Source organism: Pogona vitticeps, chromosome 14, assembly GCF_051106095.1.
Source record: "Pogona vitticeps strain Pit_001003342236 chromosome 14, PviZW2.1, whole genome shotgun sequence".
Classification (NCBI taxonomy): domain Eukaryota; kingdom Metazoa; phylum Chordata; class Lepidosauria; order Squamata; family Agamidae; genus Pogona; species Pogona vitticeps.
This window is the reverse complement of record NC_135796.1, coordinates 17,793,808-17,813,663: the sequence shown is the minus strand read 5'-3', so window position 1 is coordinate 17,813,663 and position 19,856 is coordinate 17,793,808. Positions and strand designations below refer to the sequence as shown.

The following is a 19,856-nucleotide window of genomic DNA, read 5'->3' as shown; positions in this document are numbered from 1 at the left end:
CTCTGAAATCAAAGAAAGGTATTACACATTGTCAAGTTGCTTCCGACTTAAGAGTAACCCTAATAAAGCCTTAGGGGCTAATAAGATACTTAAAGAGTCTTCCTCGCCATGCAAATTCCGCCCCGTGAATTTCCATAACGGAGTATGGATTTAAACTCAGGTCTCCCAAGTTTTAGCCTGATCTCCTGATCCATTAGGCCACGCTGGATCTCACAGTAAGGGAAATTGATTACCAAGCTTCCATTGATCTAATAGATCCACTCTAGTTGGGATTAAAAAACTGGATTTAGGCCACAAAAAGCAGAACTAGGTAGAACCCAAGCTGTTCACATCAGCTGATAGAGTCCAGGACGTTACCTGCCCTGTCCGTTCCCTTTACGATTCTGACCGCGCAGAATGCGATACGTCCCCATGAAGCTGGCCTTGAGCCTCTCCCTCCTTCCATTTCTGGAAACATTTTGTTCTGTGAAGGAGATCTTCAATATTTGCTTATTTTTGTGGCCTCCGAGCGGGGCTCCTAACACTGTTGACTGGCAGGATGGCTGAGTGGTTTAGATCTCCAGCTGTGGAGTCAGAACGGGCACACAACTGGATTTTTTTTTAATTAATGAGGACTAGAAAGTTTAAAAAACGGCACTGAGGTTTATTTGCAGTTGAAGCAAGCGAGATGTGGGAGAGGCAACATTTCCATTCTGCAAAAAATAACAGGGACGCTTCTCAGAGAACACCGTTCTTTGGCTCTGAAAACATACCAGAAAGCGTGCAAGGGGAAAACACAAACACGCTCATCCTGAAATAACTCTCCAATTCAAACACATCCAGCATTCCACCCGGCAAGGCCAGCCCCACGAGGAACTCTGCCCAAGGCAAAACTCCAAAGGAAACAGCGCTTTTGACAATAAAAGTAATTAACCTTCCCAGGGGAAGCAGGGAGGGTGGCTGCTTAAGGATAAAATAAACCAGGAACACAAAACACACTCTGATTCCTCTGCATAAATAAAATACCCCTGCAGACAAAAAGCTTCAAGGCACCAAAAGAAAATACTCCTAAGATTTATTTTCTTAACCATCCGAAACGTCTTCCAGGAAAAGGCAGGAGGGCTCTCAGTCAGCAACAAAGCAAAGATCCGAAAAATATTAAGGATTTTGATATCAGAATGTGACTCCTTCATATTTACATACATACATGTTTTTTTTAAAAAAAACAATATATAAATTAATGGCCACTCTGACAGGTAGGTTAAGATTAGTTCTACTCATCTAGGATAACATATTTATATATTTTTCCAAGTGCTTTTCAGAAAGTCCTGCAGCCCGGTCAAAGATCCAAGGCCAGCTTCTCCAGTGTTGTGCTGCTTGGACTGCAATTCCCATCATCCACAGTCACCATGGTGGCCGTGGATGATGGGAATTGCAGTCCATTGTCGGTCCAATCTGCATCTCCGAACAACTAACGTGGTCCAGAACAAAGAGGTTTCCACAGGCAAAACCACTTCCTGCCCCATGACAGCAAAATAATTTGTTCTAAGTGCCTCCATAACTTACAAGCCTATCTTATGCATAGTTACGGAGAAGTAAAAGCCATCAGGTTCCGCGAGCTCTACTCGAAGGCAAGGATGATTGGGATCACGGCCACGGAGACAAATGGACCGTTGTGTGCTTTAATCCACCCCTCTTTCTTTGAAAGAAAACGAAGCCAGACTTTGCAAGGAAATCGCCCATGCTCGGCAGCTGCAAAAACCAACCATTCTCTGCAAATCTGGCAGGCCAAAACCGTTTTCTCCGGTTCCCCTATTTTGCAAAACACAATTCGCTTTCTTGCATGTCACAATTAAAGAGGAAGAGAGTGAGGACTCTTCTCCTTCAGCCTTAAGCACAGCTTGGCTTCCAGATGGACTAGAAACTTAGTTGATATTTTAAAAAAAAATAAAGCTAAAGGCCATGATTCTTGGAAAGCAAATTCTCTTGCTAAGAGCCATTCTGCCCTTCGCCAGTACTACATGATGTGTGCACCCCCATGTCATTCATAAATTCAACCCTTCTTCAAGTCCATTGATTTGTAGGCTGGTGGTGCAGTTCTGACAAAAGGGGGAGTGGGGACTCATTCTAGTCTCTGCCAGTTATCAAACATAGAAAAGTAAAAATATGATGCTTTCCTACTAGCCCCTCACTTCCTGTCCCCCCACCCTTTCCCAGCCTGACAACAACAAGCATCCTTCCACCACCCCCCGCCCCATGAATCATGGTTTCAAAGAAAACACCCTGAAGGCCACGGATTAGAGGAGGAGAAGGTTGCCCCAAAAGCAGAATGACTTCCCAACATCAGTCCTTCAAGATGTTACAAGAACAGATTGGAGATTTCTTTCTGTTTTTTTAAAAAAGCACTAAAAGGGTTAAATACAGTACTACTAAATTTTTCCAAACCAACCCCTCCCCTCCCGTAGAGCCCCACGTACAGGCACTACGGTGTTGAGAACACAACAGAAACCGTGTCCCCCGTGGCATCGGTCGGTTTTGTTTCATGGCGTGGTTTCGGCTTCGTTCGTTTCTTGGTTTCCTCCTCTTCCTTTCCCCCCCCTAAGCAAAGTGGCTTCCGGGAGGGGGCAAGGAATCCCCCCTGTGATCCAGCTGATCTTGCAGCCTGGCGAATTCGGCCAGTTCGTTCAGCTCCTGGAACTGCCGGTCCGTCTTGTGAGTCACCAGCGAGCGGTAGAAATGGACCGCGAAGACGATGAAAATCAGCCCGAAGGGGACCATGATGGTGGTGGACGTGATGGCCGCCGCCTCGCCGGCGGTGATGGCGGAGGCGGTGTCGTTGGTGGCCGGATGGCCGTCCCCGGACGCCGACGCTGGCTTCTTCTTCAAAGGGTGGAACTTGACCCAGCAGAGAAGGACGACCTCCGCCAGGAAGAGTAAGGTCCCGATGACGGTGGAGAAGGCCCAGGCCAGTTCGATGTGCTTGTGCATGCGCTCGTGGGGGGACTCCTTGACGGAGTTGAGGTTGTGGACGTTGCTCACGGCCTCGATGTTGGGGAGGATACAGGTGCTGATCATGAGGGCGAAGAGGTGGACGGCCACCAGGACGGTAGTGCAGGCGCTGAAGGCGATCAGGAGACCCGGCGGGTAGTTGTGGTCGGCGTCTAACTGGACTTCCACCATCGCCACCTAGAACAGGATAGGAAACGGCGGCCGGAGGGGGGAGGATGGAAATAATAACAACAGACATTTAATAAAGCTCATTCTGAATTATAATATCTCAGGGTAAGGAGCAGCAGAAGCGGTTACAAACATTTAGAAACACCGGGAACACAGCAAACAATGCAAAGTGGTTTTAAACATTTAATCTCCACGTTGAAGGACACACCCCAAGATCTTTATGGACCTAAAAGTTCCCTTGAGGAGCCGGGCACCAGAATAAAACCATCCTCTGCACCCGCTCGGCCTTTGAGAGGAGAACATACTTCATGTTATAATTTTGGGCCACAGTTCCCAGCGGCCGGACTAACTGGTGTGTGTGTGTGTGTGGATTCTAGGAATTGTAGTCTTCTAAATGTGAATGGCCTCCAAAGGGGGGGGGGGTTGAGCTGTAAAATTCCATGTATGGCACTGGGCTACTGGATATTTGGTTGAATATTAAGAAAAACTTCCCAACTGTTAGAGCAGTACGACAACAGACTCAAGGACCTCGTCGAGAGCTGGTGAGCCCTCCAGCCCTGGAGGCTTTCAAGAGAAACTTAGGCAACCCCCTGGCAGATCTCCTTGGGTCTGGATTCCTGCCTTGAGCAGCGGGTTGGATTGGATGGCCTTTGAGGTGCCCTTCCAACTTCACAATTCGATGAACATGTTCTGCTAGTTCCTTCTAAGAGAAAACAGGTCGCCATGATCAGAAGCCACAGGCAATATTCTTTAACAAGAGACAAGAAAGGCTGGCTTTGGGTTGATCTCCTAAAAAAACTGCTCGCCAAAGTTAAAGTGCAAATAAGCTTTCTTTCAAAACAGAGGAAAGAGGGGCTGCCAAGGTACCCACCTCACTTCCTTGCCGGACAATGCAGTATTATGTAACGGCACCCTCCAGCTGGCACCCCTCCCAGCCCTTTGCGCCAGAGGAGAAAGAAGCAATATTTTCCTAAGCATGGTTTTGGGGGGGGAGGGAGAAGGCCATTTTCTTGTGCCTTGGCCAAAATCCAGCATCCCTCCACTTGGCAGAGGAGTGGGGCGGGGAGGGGGTCAGCTCTGACGTCAAAGCGTGCCCACCGGAGAGCGAGAAACCCATTTCTGATCCAGGACAATGAGCAGCTGTCCAAGGAGGGGGGGGAGGAAGAAGAAAGGAATAGAGGAAACTAGAACCTCCCAGGCCGAGGGGATTAGACGGAGAGGCGCTCCCATCATCTCCCCTAACATCTGTCCTTCCCACAATGGAACTGTATCATAAAACACCTGTTTCCATGGGCTGGTGAACGCTGTGTTGTTGTTTGTTTGTTTTTTCAAATCAACTGACCCACAAAATACAACCCAGAAAGAATGTCCACCGGGTTTATGCCAAAAAATAAGAGCGTTCCGTCGGGAGAGGGTGCCCCAGATTTTGTCTGAATCGACAGCAAGGCTGGGGTCAATTTAAAGCAGTACAGGATTCAATCCACCCAGGCATCAACCAGATTGAGGATCCAGGCAGGTGCTAAAATTCCCCGTCTTCCCCCCGTTTGTTTTAAAAGTGATCTGTGATTTCACAAAAGACAGTTGGAGTCTGTTTTTTTTCCCTTTCTTTAATCCCTGTTAAGTTGTCTAGAAAGCGAGAGTCACCGGGTGGGCCCCTTAACTGTTGTAATTGAATTAATATGAGCAGTCCGTTTGGTTTACTGCGAAACAGAAAGCATGCTGCTCGTTTCAAAAATAATAATAATAATGGGACTAATCCTGAGGTTTTATTTATTTATTTTTTGACTGTGCAGGTTTGAAACGGACGGAGGAACTAAACTGGCTGAAAGGCCAGACAATAAATTGGGAAATTACGGATTTAGTTGTCCGGCTCTTGTACCCGAGAGCTTCAAACTGATTTATTTTGGGTTCTTCCAAAAAAAAAAAAAAATACAGCCAGATGGCAAGAAAGCAAGCTGGAAACCCAACCGGAGCATTCTTCCTTGGTTTTGAACTGAAAAACTCAAGAATTATTCCAAGGTGCCAGTTTTAACGTTTGGCCTCTTTAGAGAAATCCACCTCTATCCAGCGTGCTGCAAATGACTTGGACTACGACATCTATCATCCCCCAATCAATATGATCAAGGCTGCTTTGGACAGACAATTTGAGGTTCAGGAAAGTGACTTATTTGAACTACAAACACCCAGAGTTCCCCAACCAGGGAGGTGAACAGGATCCCAGGGCGTCTTGTTTTTAAAATGGTAATGTTACCAAACTCTGCAGAGCCCTCTATCATGTGCCCAAGATTATCTTCTGACGCCATCCTGTCTTTTGGACACTAAATCGAGGAGGGGCAGGGCCTCTAAAAGGGATCTATGCATCAAGTAGAGGTGACCACATCCTCGTTGTTCCCTTTGTACTGTGCATGCTGTAGTGTAGACATTTGGGGATGTTCACTGTCCATAATCTAGCCATGTGACAGAGTATGACATGGAGTTCTCTATGAACATATGGAATCTTTTACATTCATGAGTCCCATGCAGGTAAGGCCCACTGAGCTCAATGGATCTTACAGGAAGGTAAGTATATGTTGGGTTGCTGCCAGAACTCTGTTCTTGGTGGGAATCCGAATTCCATTGGCCAAGAAGGTATGATTCAGCTTTAATTAACTTTGAGTTAAACTCATCACAGCCTGCTTTGTTTTCCCATCATTTGACCATATATGGTCACCACCAAATGGCTCCTTCCTGATCCTTCCCACCTCCTTTCTTATGTCACAATGAAGGCCAACCAATGATGAAGCTCCCCCAACCAATCATGAAGCTGCCACCTCACAATGGTTCACATCCTCTTGGGTCATATTGCAACCCCCCACATGCCTCTGGCTCATTTGCCCTTAGACACTCCCAGGGATCGCAGCCTCTCTGAGGTTTGCCCAGTCCCATGCAGGTAATCCCCACTGAGCTCAATGGATCTTACAGGAAGGTAAGTATATTTTGGGTTGCTGCCAGGATTCTGTCCTCCGTGGAAATCCAACTTCCATTGGCCAAAACATCATGTTCGGGGAAGCAGAAGTGATGAGGACCCATGAATCAAGAGAGCAAGAACTTGGTGAGTGGCTGTCAAATAGGGGTTGGCCATCTCTCCATTGTTTGAGTGGTACCATGATGTAGGCATTGACAGAGCTGTCTTCTGTTTAGTTTAGGGTCCATGTTTCTCTTGGGACAAGGACACGAAGAAGGCCTTCTCCGGATAGGATCTATGCATCAAATAGAGGTGACCACCTCCCTGTTGTTCCCTTTGTACTGTGCATGCTGTAGACATTTGGGGATGTTCACTGTCCGCAATCTAGCCATCTGACAGAGTTGTATTCTGCTCTTTTAAGGTTCCATATTTCACTGAGAGGCCAAGACAACCTCACCTCGAATCACGTCTTTTTGGTGGGGTAGGTCATTATGACAGCAGCACTGGATTCAACAAATGATCCATTATTTCTCATAGAAATCCTCCCGGATGTCAGAAAACTGTGTCTGAAGATGGCTTCTGACCTCATCTGGGCAGTTGTTGGCATGGGGGTTATGACATGGTGTTCTCTATGAACATATGGAATCTTCTACATTCATGAGATTCCATGGCTTGAGATGATCTCTTCTTTTGCAGGTTGGTGTCCAAGACAATGAGGCAGACTGGTGGTGAGATACATCACAGTGCACAACAATAGGCCCATTGCACCACATGCGTCTGGCTCATTTGACCTTAGACTCTCCAGGGATCACAGCTTCTCTGAGGTTTGCCCAGTCCCATGCAGGTAAGGCCCACTGAGCTCAATGGATCTTACAGGAAGGTAAGTATATGTTGGGTTGCTGCCAGATCTCTGTTCTTCGTGGGAATCCGAATTCCATTGACCAAGAAGGTATGATTCAGATTTAATTAACTTTGAGTTAAACTCATCACAGCCTGCTTTGTTTTCCCATCATTTGACCATATATGGTCACCACCAAATGGCTCCTTCCTGATCCTTCCCACCTCCATTCTTCTGTCACAATGAAGGCGAACCAATCATGAAGCTCCCACCTCACAATGGTTCACATCCGCTTGGGTCATATTGCAACCCACCATATGCGTCTGGCTCAGTTGCCCTTAGACACTCCCAGGGATTGCAGCCTCTCTGAGGTTTGCCCAGTCCCATGCAGGTAATGCCCACTGAGCTCAATGGATCTTACAGGAAGGTAAGTATATTTTGGGTTGCTGCCAGGATTCTGTCCTCCGTGGAAATCCAACTTCCATTGGCCAAAACATCATGTTCGGAGAAGCAGAAGTGATGAGGACCCATGAATCAAGAGAGCAAGAACTCGGTGAGTGGCTGTCAAATAGGGGTTGACCATCTCTCCATTGTTTGAGTGTTACCATGATCTAGGCATTGACAGAGCTGTCCTTTTTTTAATTTAGGGTCCTCTTGGGATGAGGACACGAAGAAGGCCTTCTCCGGATAGGATCTATGCATCAAGTAGAGGTGATCACCTCCCTGTTGTTCCCTTTGTACTGTGCATGCTGTAGACATTTGGGGATGTTCACTGTCCACAATCTAGCCATCTGACAGAGTTGTATTCTGCTCTTTTAAGGTTCCATATTTCACTGAGAGGCCAAGACAACCTCACCTCGAATTACGTCTTTTTGGTGGGGTAGGTCATTATGACAGCAGCACTGGATTCAACAAATGATCCATTATTTCTCATAGAAATCCTCCCGGATGTCAGAAAACTGTGTCTGAAGATGGCTTCTGACCTCATCTGGGCAGTTGTTGGCATGGGGGTTATGACATGGTGTTCTCTATGAACATATGGAATCTTCTACATTCATGAGATTCCATGGCTTGAGATGATCTCTTCTTTTGCAGGTTGGTGTCCAAGACAACGAGGGAGACTGGTGGTGAGATACATCACAACGCACAACAATAAGCCCATTGCACCACATGCGTCTGGCTCATTTGCCCTTAGACTCTCCAGGGATCACAGCTTCTCTGAGGTTTGCCCGGTCCCATGCAGGTAAGGCCCACTGAGCTCAATGGATCTTACAGGAAGGTAAGTATATGTTGGGTTGCTGCCAGGACTCTGTTCTTCGTGGGAATCCGAATTCCATCGGCCAAGAAGGTATGATTCAGATTTAATTAACTTTGAGTTGAACTCATCACAGCCTGCTTGCTTTTCCCATCATTTGACCATATATGGTCACCCCCATATGGCTCCTTCCTGATCCTTCCCACCTCCTTTCTTATGTCACAATGAAGGCAAACCAATGATGAAGCTCCCACAACCAATCATGAAGCTCCCACCTCACAATGGTTCACATCCGCTTGGGTCATATTGCAACCCACCATATGCGTCTGGCTCATTTGCCCTTAGACTCTCCCAGGGATCGCAGCCTCTCTGAGGTTTGCCCAGTCCCATGCAGGTAATGCCCACTGAGCTCAATGGATCTTACAGGAAGGTAAGTATATTTTGGGTTGCTGTCAGGATTCTGTCCTCCGTGGAAATCCAACTTCCATTGGCCAAAACATCATGTTCGGGGAAGCAGAAGTGATGAGGACCCATGAATCAAGAGAGCAAGAACTTGGTGAGTGGCTGTCAAACAGGGGTTGACCATCTCTCCATTGTTTGAGTGTTACCATGATGTAGGCATTGACAGAGCTGTCCTTTGTTTAATTTAGGGTCCTCTTGGGACGAGGACACGAAGAAGGCCTTCTCTGGGTAGGATCTATGCATCAAGTAGAGGTGACCACCTCCCCGTTGTTCCCTTTGTACTGTGCATGCTGTAGACATTTGGGGATATTCACTGTCCGCAATCTAGCCATCTGACAGAGTTGTCTTCTGCTTTTTTAAGGTGCCAACTTTCCTGAGAGGCCAAGACAACCTCACCTCGAATCACGTCTTTTTGGTGGGGTAGGTCATTATGACAGCAGCACTGGATTCAACAAATGATCCATTATTTGTCATAGAAATCCTCCTGGATGTCAGAAAACTGTGTCTGAAGATGGCTTCTGACCTCATCTGGGCAATCGTTGGCATGGGGGTTATGACATGGACTTATCTATGAACGTATGGAATCTTCTACATTCATGAGATTCCATGGCTTGAGATGATCTCTTCTTTTGCAGGTTGGTGTCCAAGACAACGAGGGAGACTGGTGGTGAGATAAATCACAGTGCACAACAATAGGCCCATTGCACCACATGCGTCTGGCTCATTTGCCCTTCGACTCTCCAGGGATCACAGCTTCTCTGAGGTTTGCCCAGTCCCATGCAGGTAAGGCCCACTGAGCTCAATGGATCTTACAGGAAGGTAAGTATATGTTGGGTTGCTTCCAGGACTCTGTTCTTGGTTGGAATCCAACTTCCATTGGCCAAGAAGTCATGTTCGGAGAAGCAGATGTGCAGCGACATAATAGAAAACAGAACGAGCTGGTGAGTAAGACTGGATAAATTCAACCTGCTCCCTTTATGATCTGAAGAGGACCCATCAGAAGGATGTCAATGCTTTTTTACAGGTCATGTAGGAGTGGAGGAAAGAGCCATACCCTTACACCTGGATCAGGCAGTTCTGTGAGTATCACCTTGTGAAGAAATTTTTTTGTTCCTCTGGTTCCTTCTGAGCTAAAGGAATTCTTATCTGATGTCATAGACCTGTTGTGGCCTTCCTATTCATACACACAAGTGTTTCCTCTGTGAAGAAGACATGGAGAAGACCCTGTCTGAAGAGGACCCATGAGTCAAGAAAGCAAGAACTTGGTGAGTGGCTGAAAAATAGGGGTTGACCATCTCTCCATTGTTTGAGTGGCGCCATGATGTAGGCATTGACAAAGCTGTCTTCTGTTTAATTAAGGGTCCCTGTTTCTCTTGGGACAAGAGATAGGATAGGATCTATGCTTCAAGTAGAGGTGACCACCTCCCTGTTGTTCCCTTTGTACTGTGCATGCTGTAGACATTTGGGGATGCTCACTGTTTGCAATCTAGCCATGTGACAGAGGTGTATTCTGCTCTTTTAAGGGGCCGTACTTCACTGAGAGGCCAAGACAATCTCACCTCGAATCATGTCTTTTTGGTGAGGTAGGTAATTATGACAGCAACACTGGCTTCAATGAATGATCCATTATTTGTCATAGAAATCCTCTCGGAAGTCAGAAAACTGTGTCTGAAGATGGCTTCTGACCTCATCTGGGCAGTTGTTGGCATGGGGGTTATGACATGGACTTCTCTATGAACATATGGAATCTTCTACATTCATGAGATTCCATGGCTTGTGCTCATCTCTTCTTTTGCAGATTGGCGTCCAAGATAACGAGGGAGACTGGTGGTGAGATGGATCCCTGGGCTGCAGAGTGGGGTGGGGGAGAATCAGATGACTGAATAGAAATGAAGGGGCACAATCCAGAGATTGATGGAATGCCTCCCCCACTTTTTATCCTGGCAGTGCAGGCACAGCTGGTTGCCTCTATTGGAGCCGAGAAGGAATTTTTCCCTGTTCAACCCAAATTGGCCTTGGAGGTTAACGGGTTTTTGCCTTCTCTGCACTGCCTTCCTCTTGGGCTGCCCCACCTTGGTTGGGAACTCAAGAAGAGCTAAACTGTGGGTGTTTTAGAAGCTACAATTTGAAAGAGACTAAGCCCACAAACATCATGGCTTTGAAGGCTTCACTGCTGGATATGCTCTGTGGGTTAGACCTCTGGGTATGGAGCCAGAGGTTGGGGGTTTGATTCCCCACTGTGCCTCCTTGATAGGGGCTGGACCTGATGATCTATTGGGTCCCTTCCACCGCTGTAGTTCTAAGCTACTTCACCATTGTTCTTTAATAAAGCTGTGGTGGTTTAAACAACTTCTCTTGTGTCTGTGTCGTTTTTCTGAGTTTGAGAGGCCAATCTATAGACGGGCTGTGCTTAGATGTCCAGTCTGGGTTAAGACAGAGCTACGAAACGTTCTCTGGTGTTTGGCCAAATCTCCTAGTCAACATGGTAATTAAAGAATTCTCGCAGAATTCGCAAGCCTATCCATGGGTTTCGTGCAGAAGCAAATTCACGCCCCACTGAATTAAATGGAAATTGTGCAGTTGTGAAGAGGACTGAACATGAGGCCAAGGGAAATCTTCTGAAAAGTTGGGTTTTCAAGGAAAAGGCTGACTTCCTCTCATCCCTTTTAAGACTCAACTTCAAAGTCAATGATGAGAACTATGACAGTGACAAATGCGGTGACTTCATAGTGGATCTATTGATGCTTCACTCAACATGTGCTGGAGCTGTTTGCCTTTCTAACAGTTTGGATAATTAAATGAATTGCCCTTAGTATTTATTAATATAATTCATTATCCTTTTCATTGAAATCATAATGGAATGATAATACTGATAATGTAATATGAAAACAATTCTGTTTAATTAAATAAACAATTCATTTTCCAATAATCACAGGAATGAATTCCAGATGCTTATGACCTTTGTTTTAGAGATGTTGTGTTCATTTATTAATGAACACATAAATTACCAATATGGCCGGTGCCTCTACTGGATGCCTTCAATTTTTTTCTTTTCACATTTAGGGGTTTTGTCGGTATTAATAGGTTTTTAAAGTTTTTTTTAAAAAACTCAGAGTTTTATGCTTATAACCAGTCCTTTGATAATATCAATAGAGCTTAAATTTAATAGAGTGTTGCCAACTTAATAAACCTATTGAATTCAATGAAGCCATTGATTTAAATGGATGAATCAACACTTTTTTAGATCCCAAGGTGTACTTTCATTAGCACTATGAAGACTTGAGGCTTCTATTGTATGATTCATATCTACCATATAATAGAAATTACATTGATGAATTCTAAAATAATTATCAAGAGAACATCATTAAAAAGAATTATAAATCAGAGATGCAATCCTGTATCTCCTTATTTGGCTGGATGCCTTATCAAACTCATTATGACTTATTTCAATTAGAAAAGAATCAGATTGCACTATTAAAAATTATTTGGCAGTAACTTCATGATAATCAATTAACGAAGCAGTTTTAATAACTTGTGAATATCAACGTTCCAGTATTTGTAACTTGAGTTCCATTTCATTACAGCCAAATTAGCTCATGAATCCACATCCCTATTTGACATAATCATGAAACTAATAATTTAAATAAATAGATAAGTGTTTATAGAACAGTACAAAGCTATTCCAATAATATAAAGAATGCTGAAGAAGTGAAGAACACAGGACCCATGACCACCAATACATTTCTCAAGGCTGGCGAAGCTCAGAAGATTAATCTGAATTATCTACAGTCATTCTGTTCTACAATATAACCCTCTTTCTTCTTAGGTTGAAATGTTTTGCTACTCATCCAAGAGCCTCTGTGGGATCACAGACCCTAAAGATTTCAGCTCTTCCACAGTCTTTTATTCCAGACTAATCAGATAGAGATAAAACAGCTACAGATCCATTCCAGAAGGAGATAGCTTGGAATGTACTAATCCAATTCAACATCACCCCTTAGATTTTAGGGTCTATATAGATATTCCATCTAGACATATGGTGGTTAGTTCTTACCTGTCTCCACATATCTTAAAGATACAGAAATAGCACCATGCCCCATGACCTCCTAAAACCTTTTCTAAAATAGTGACTACATATATATCCTGTTAGAGTAATATTACTCAATCACATTGTTTCAGAAAAGTAACAGCATCTCTGGCCAGTTTTACTGAAAGGGAAGTTTTGTCATTATTTGAAACATACTGTACTGTGTGTGTGTTTGAAAGAGATTTATTACTAAACATTCAAAGGGAGTCCATATCTGCTGTTTGTTTCTTTAAACAAAGAGTAGACGTAAAGTGTGTTTCATTGAGAAGATTGTGGTTCTGAAACTGACAGTTATGTATGCTGTAGACTTGCAATATATACATTTTGCCAATCAAAGGGGAATATTCCTCTTGTTTATGACCCTGTCTTCAAATATATATATATATATTAAATTAAGTTTTTTTAAAAGCTTTCCGGATGTCTGTGTTGGACCTTTGCTTCTTCCTTCTTCCTCTCCAAAGCAAGTATCTTTGATTTCAAGGCCAGGGCATTTTACACCAAATAATCTTTATAATCTTAGATCTGCAGAGCTGGGAGAGACCAAAAGATCATCAAGTCCTACCCCTGCCAAGGAGGCACAGTGGGGAATTGAACTCCCAACCCTCTGACTTTGCAACAACATATATGCTGTAAACAAGGCTCATTGACATGTTGTGGAAAGAGGCACAAAACGGGACAGGATCTAAAAGGGGGCTTAGCTTCACCCCACACTTCTGCTCTTAGAAGCAGAAATAACAGCCTATTTTGCATTAAGGCTCACCCCTTCAAACCTTCGCTCTCGGTTACATCCTATTGATTTTCCAGCCTGCACACTGAAGGTAGTAACGGGGGCTCAAGAAAAGTGACACCATCTTAGGCTACCATGTCCAGAATCTCCCAGACAGCACCCACAAGATTAGGGGCACCCCAACGCCATGTCCTCAGACTTTGCTATAAAGCATTGACGCTGCAGAAACATCCCCGTACAGAGAAGGGTTTTTTAAAGGGCTGCAGCTGTGAACTTAAAATGCTTTGGCTTCCAGCCACATCACGTGCCAGCAACCGGAACACAAGGCCGCCTGTCAGTCAAACGGAGATCGCCGGCCTCCCCTGAAGAAGCCTGGCCTGTTTTTAGCCACTGGAAGAGCAACGAACATTTCTCTGGGGAGAGACAGGCGGCCAGGCAGAAGGCCAGGCGGCCTTTTAAAATTGCATCCTTCTCTTTTATTCCCCCAGGACAGCCGCCGGGTGGCATGAAAGCAAACAGGCTTATTCCAATCAAGCAAAGTCCAACCTTTGAATCTTTTCATAAAGCCCGATCCCTTAAAAAGAACACAAGCAAAAAGTATCCACTGCACTATCTTTTTCTTCGTAGCTGAAGATGGCTTGCAAAGGCGGGTGGAACTTAGAAAAAGAGGACCCTCCGCGTTGATGCTGAGCTGTCCGATTTTATCCATTTGTATTTTTAAAACCGGTCACTACAACGGGTGACCTGCAGCTTTTGTGCTGGAATGATTTCAAACCCTTGGTCTCGATGATGTTGCAAAAGAACGCACACCAACATATTGAAAAGAAGCAACGAATGAATGGCAACAGTTCGAAGACAGGGGTGCTTTTAAATCTGCTGGCATTTCCTCTTTGCTACAAAGCCGCCCTCCTCATTGGAGCAGAGTGTCCTTCTGGTTTCTGATTCCTGTGTTCATGAACCGCTACCACTTTGCTTATGACCCATCTCTTCTTCTGAATAGGACTCTCGCCGCCACAGAAATAGATATAAGGGACCTGCCTTTGCACGCCTTGGGTCTAAAGAAGTGGATTTTGATCCACAGAAGCTCACACTGAAATAAGTGATTAAAGAGATGGGGTTTTCTGCTGCCTTTCCAGCCGTCCTTTATCCCTCCCCAATATTTATAGAAAAAAGATATTCATCAACCCCATGATATGAAAGATCAGCCTCTTTGGCTCATCTTTAAAAGCCACATCCGTGACAACCACAGCAGACCGGTTTCTGTTGAAAGGAAACACGCAGGGAGTAGATTCAACCTCCTTTCGATCATGGAAATGAAGCTGGTTGCCTAAATAAAGAGATCTTAATTGTATTTCCTTAACAGTGTGAATGTTAACAGCATCCATTTCCCTATTTAAAAGCCCAGCAGTTGGTATGAAAAAAAGCTGCCTTCTGTATCTAAACAGGAAGCAGGCACGTCTTTGGAAAGAGGAAATGTTGCTTGCTTTTCTCCCACCCATAAAAAAAGAACACAGATCCTAAAATGGGTCTCAATTTCTTCATTAAAAAAAAAAGATTCATAATTTGAAGTCTTCATCTCAATTCAGGTAGAGAGTATATTGAGACAAACAAAACTTATACAGTAGTCTTTTTCTGAAAAGGATGAAGGTTAAGCGATGAAGTCATAGGCAAAAGGAAAAAAAAAAAGCTTTCTACAACATTTTCACCCACCGAGCTTGAAAAGTTACTTTTTTTTTTTTAGGACAGCTCCAAAAACTCCAGCATCCAGGCCAACTCAAACAGGGAGGGCAGAGGTGTAATGGGAAAATATTTCCTGTACAGGGATATGGACGGAGCCAAACAAATGGGGAATTTATGTTCTCTCCATAATTATCTCCTTCTTAGAAACCTTGCACAGAGATTTAATCTCAAAACTGGCAACAGAGGTGATAAACTCGGTTATTTCTTCACTTGTAACATTCTTTCTTCTACAGGTTGCTCAAACATCACTTAAGCGTGAGAGGGCAAAAGGAGCACGCTGTGTACTTTTGAAAATTTCTACCATGATTTGGAAAAAATTAGACTTTCCAAGGGCCCCTGCGAAAGCAAGCCGGTTCGTTCCTTGATCACTTGTGCTTCTTTTTTGTCCATTTCCTTATAATGTGCAGATGTGTAAAGAGCCTAAACGTTCGAGAACCGATACGAGAATAAGCACAATCCAGCAGACCAAACTCCCACTGTTTGTGTAGTACAGCGTGGCCTGGGGAATTCACAAAGTCTCACATCCAGCGAAAAACGCCACATGCCAACAGAACGCTAAGCTGCCTGCCTTTTTGGCACACCTCTAAAAGAACACAACGGCAGAAGCTGTTAACCTAAAGATGTCTATTTAGAAGTACAATGGGGCTTACTCCCAGGTGCATGGCTGGACAGCTTGGTGAGTTAGGTCTCTGGCTACGGAGCCAGAGGTGGGGAGTTCGAATTCCCCCAACTGGGAGATGTGCCAACCTGGGTATCCTTGGGCAAGCTGCACAGCCCCACAGCTCCCCTACAGGAAGGAAAGGGTAAAGCACCTCTGAATATTCTCAACCTAGAAAACCCTTCAATGAGTTGCCATCAGTCAAAATTGATTTGATGGCAACGCCCTTATTGATGATTACTTCCAGGTAAGTGAAATCAAATATTTTCCCAACCTGTCAGGCAGAAACAAACAAAAAAATAAAGAAGACGAAACCACTGGGGCACCTTAAAGACTGACTGCCATATTTTAATGCCAGCTTTCGTGGACAAATCCACTTCTTCCAAACCTGGGTGTCCCTCGGATCTGCTGGAGCAGCATCCCCACCCTGGGGATGCTGGGATACAGAACTGCAACCTAACTCTTCAGAGCGGCCAGGGCACCTCTGTTTATGGTCATCTGGAGGGAATTCAGACTCGCCATAGGCGACCAGACCGAACAGATGTTTCCAAAACAACTGTTGCAAAGTGATCAAGTTCCAAATGCCGAGGAAGTTATTTTCACCAGCAACCCCCCCAATTTGATCAATAAGACATATTGGTGGACTTCCCTTTCAAAGATTCAGTCGGCACGATTTATCTTCTCCTGTTTGAGCAGCTCAGACGAACCTTTCAAACGAGCCTTTGTTAACAAAGAAGATGTTTGTTCTTTATTGCGACTTGTCCTCGTTAGCCTCTCTGTGTTTGGAGTCTACTTCACTGTTTGTTTGGCTTTATCGGAATGGCTTTATTCTTGCCACCAGCTGCCTCTCGGGTGGAAAAGCAGAGTGCCGATCTTTTAAAAATAAAACCCTATAAACACCACTGGGTGCGACGCCGGATTGGTGCAGGCAGGAGTCCAGACTTCATCAGCAATCGTTATGCAACATATAGACCACTTTGGGCAAAAAAAGTAAATAAATAAATAGAAAAAGAAATCAAAAATAGAAAGTAATAAGAGGGCAGGAGTTCTAATTTGCAACATAACAGGGATGAGCATGTGCGCTGCATTTCCGTGCAAAAGGCCGAGAACGCCTTACAAAAAACGTCCCCAGCAGGCAAAACAAAACCATGTATTCGGAGAAACGCAACAGAAATGCCAAAAATGTGCATCTATTCTTAGCGCATCTTTTATGAGGCGTGGGGGAGGCATGTGGCGAAGACAATTGGCCATCCCAAGGAGCCATAGGGGTCAAGAACCGCGTCCTCCCCCACACCCGGCCACCATTCACTCACCAGGCAGGAAAGCTTTAGAGGTGCTACGTTTAAAATTTTGTGTCTGCGGGGGGGGGGGGAGGCTATCATAGCTGGGCATCACCGCCCGGTCTTGGGAATTCGGAGAGCCAAATCTCCCCAAGGGACTTTTTCCTCGCCCCAGCGATTTCCACCCTCGACCCGCAAGACTCCCCGATGTCCCAATGCGCCCGCGGGCACATTCACACGTTCGCGGGATGCGCCGCCCGGCAAACCGGGGGCTGGCGTTCGCACGGTCTCCCCCCTGAAGGCGCGCACGCGAGAGAGAACTCTCGTGGGAAACTCCCCGGGCTTCGCGCCGCTCGCTTCGTCCCACGCCTTGCTTACCTGCAACCCTGCGAGGTGGGCCAGTTGGTCCACGCAGGGATCCAGAGAAGGGGACCCCCCCTCCCCAGCTATTAGGATCCGCGCCTCCCGTTGCTTTGCCCAAAAGTGCAAAGGGGGGGGAGAGGAAAGCACCCCCCCTCCCCCGTACTCCGATCCCGACCCCACCGAGCGCCATCCCCACGTTCCCGGGGGCCGCGAGCAAGGAAGGAGGGCCCGATCCACCACCACCCCTCTACCCCAGGGGTTCTGCCTTCCAAGAGGCCGGAGGGCGAAGGCTGGCAAGGGGCGCGGGGGGGGGGACGGGACGGGATGGGGCGCGCTGAGCTCACCATGGCGAAGCCGGAGAGGAGCGCCGAGGTCCGGCTGGAGGCTTTGAGCTTGGCCCGGCTCAGGTAGAGCTTCCGCCAGGACAGCGCCTGCATGGAGTGCTCGTTGAGGCTCATGAGGGCGCCCGGGAGCGGCGGGGCCCGATCCACCACCACCGCCGCTGCTGGAGAGTCCCCCGCGGCGCGCCCGGCGCCCTTGCCCTCCTCCGCCTCCTTCTCCTTCTCCTCCGCCCGCCGCCGGCGCGCTCCGATCGCCTCTCCCTCCGGGGCTGGGCCAAGACCGGATACGGCTCCCCGCCGCCGCCGCCGCCGAGGCCCGGCTTCCCGGCGCCTCCCTCCGGCAACGCCTCCAGGACGGGCCCGCCCCGCTCGCCCGCCCGCCCGCCCGCTCGCCGTGGCCGCCTCCTGCCTGCGCGCCCGGTGCGCCCTGCAGCCCCGAGGACGCACCGGGGGGGGGGACGCGCGGCTCTCTCTCCCTCCTTCCCTTCCTGCCCCCCCGCTTTGTGTGGTTGGGGGTGGAGAGGGAAAGAAAAGGGGGGAAGGACTACAACTCCCAGTGTCCCCCTCGGAGTGGTCGTCCAAAGACTCAAGGCTGCGCCCCCGCGGATTTATTTATTTTTACCATCCCGCGCCGCGAAAACCTGCTAAGGACTCCCACGTTTTCATTTTAGGGGAGGATCAAAGCCGGCTTCCCCAGACAATTTTGGGGCGGGGGGGGGGAAGAATCCCTGCGATCTGGTGGGGAAACCGGGAACGAGGGCGGGGGGGTCTCGAACACAGGAACACCGAGCCGCCAATGATTTGAATCATCCGGTCTTGGGCGCCGGGAATGGATGGCTGCAGGCCGGCGGTCAGAGAAATGCTACATACAGTATAATATACGGGTCAGAAATGTTTTATATATCTTTATGAGTTAGAATCTGGGAAAAGGCTTGTTTTGGGCTTTTTCTATAGGGCGCTGAGACACCCCCCCCAAATTTATTTGGAGTTTTTTTCCCCCCTCCTGTCCACTTTTTGTGCCCTAGCCATTTTTTAGCCTTTGGTCCCCTAGATTTTTGGGTTTCAATTTATTTATTTATTTATTTATTTATTTATTTATTTATTTATTTATGCCGCCCACTCTACCCAAAGGTCTCTGGGCGGCTTACAACAATGAAAATTCAATACAATAAAATATAAATGATTAAAATACAATTAAAATTGCCATCATCAAGACCCACAGTTGCAGGAATCCCTGACGGGCGTCTTTGTTGGCTATGCCTTTTGGGCGCTACAGTCCATCATCATCATCATCATCATCATCATCATCATCATCATCATCATCATAAACAACCCGCAGTATCAAAAATGGAGAACTATAGCTGTGTGTCGGGTATCATTTTATTAGGGGGCCACCTTGAATTCGTTGAAGGAAAGGCAGGACATGAATGTAATGAATAAACACACTAAAGAATATTCACACATTTTTTCCCCACAACTTTCATTTCGATGGTTCAGGATAATTTCCACAGGAAAAACAGTGGCTGTGATCTTGTACACCTAGGACTGATCATGAATAAAGGTGGTAGGGCATAACATCCCATAGGAAGCAGCCCTTTGGGTGAATATCTCTGCACAGCTTTAAAAGCTCTTAGTAGCTAGATATGTGTGTTGAAAGATTTTCCCCTTTATCCAGTGTTTTTTTCCCCCTTTTTGTTCCAAATGTTGATGAATGAAAGAACCACCCGTTGCTAGCACTGCACAGAAGAAACCTGTGGATCCAAGCTATACAGAAATATTGTTAATGGGCAACTCTCTCTCAAGCCATACATCCACCCTGCAAGGTAGGCCAGTACTAACATGCCGCCTCTGAAGAGGTGATGCTGAGGAGAGAAGGGGGGGTTAGTTTTGAGGGCCTCTGGACTACAGCTCCCAGAATCCCTCAGGCCCCCAAGCCGCGACTCTGCCCGCCCCCTTCTCGCCTTCGGTGGTCCAGCCGGAGGATTCAAACCTCCTCGCCCAGCCC

General features: G+C 46.5%; 1 protein-coding gene and 1 long non-coding RNA gene across 2 annotated transcripts; one reads left to right on the top strand and one right to left on the bottom strand.

Annotated features, from left to right (window-relative positions):
* Nucleotides 1–2,329: 2,329 nt before the first annotated feature.
* On the bottom strand, nucleotides 2,330–18,180 carry LOC140701262 (calcium release-activated calcium channel protein 1). The gene is made up of 2 exons (XM_020802629.3): nucleotides 17,855–18,180; nucleotides 2,330–3,165 (listed from the first exon to the last, which is right to left on the bottom strand). The coding sequence occupies exons 1-2, from the start codon at nucleotides 17,966–17,968 to the stop codon at nucleotides 2,578–2,580; spliced, it is 702 nt and encodes a 233-aa protein (XP_020658288.1). The 5' UTR covers nucleotides 17,969–18,180; the 3' UTR covers nucleotides 2,330–2,577.
* LOC110083833 (uncharacterized) lies at nucleotides 5,668–11,004 on the top strand. Its single transcript, XR_013539244.1, has 11 exons — nucleotides 5,668–6,247; nucleotides 6,337–6,412; nucleotides 6,522–6,581; nucleotides 6,797–7,649; nucleotides 7,759–7,818; nucleotides 8,034–8,907; nucleotides 9,017–9,075; nucleotides 9,291–9,734; nucleotides 9,814–9,920; nucleotides 10,179–10,238; nucleotides 10,454–11,004. It is a non-coding gene; the product is annotated as an uncharacterized LOC110083833 (long non-coding RNA).
* Nucleotides 18,181–19,856: the final 1,676 nt, after the last annotated feature.

Excerpts from the sequence above, each read along its gene's own strand:
- LOC140701262 (XM_020802629.3), bottom strand. The coding sequence starts at position 17,968 with ATGAGCCTCAACGAGCACTCCATGCAGGCGCTGTCCTGGCGGAAGCTC. Across the intron at positions 3,166-17,854 it reads TCCTCTCCGGCTTCGCCATG|GTGGCGATGGTGGAAGTCCA; the intron begins GTGAGCTCAGCG and ends ATCCTGTTCTAG.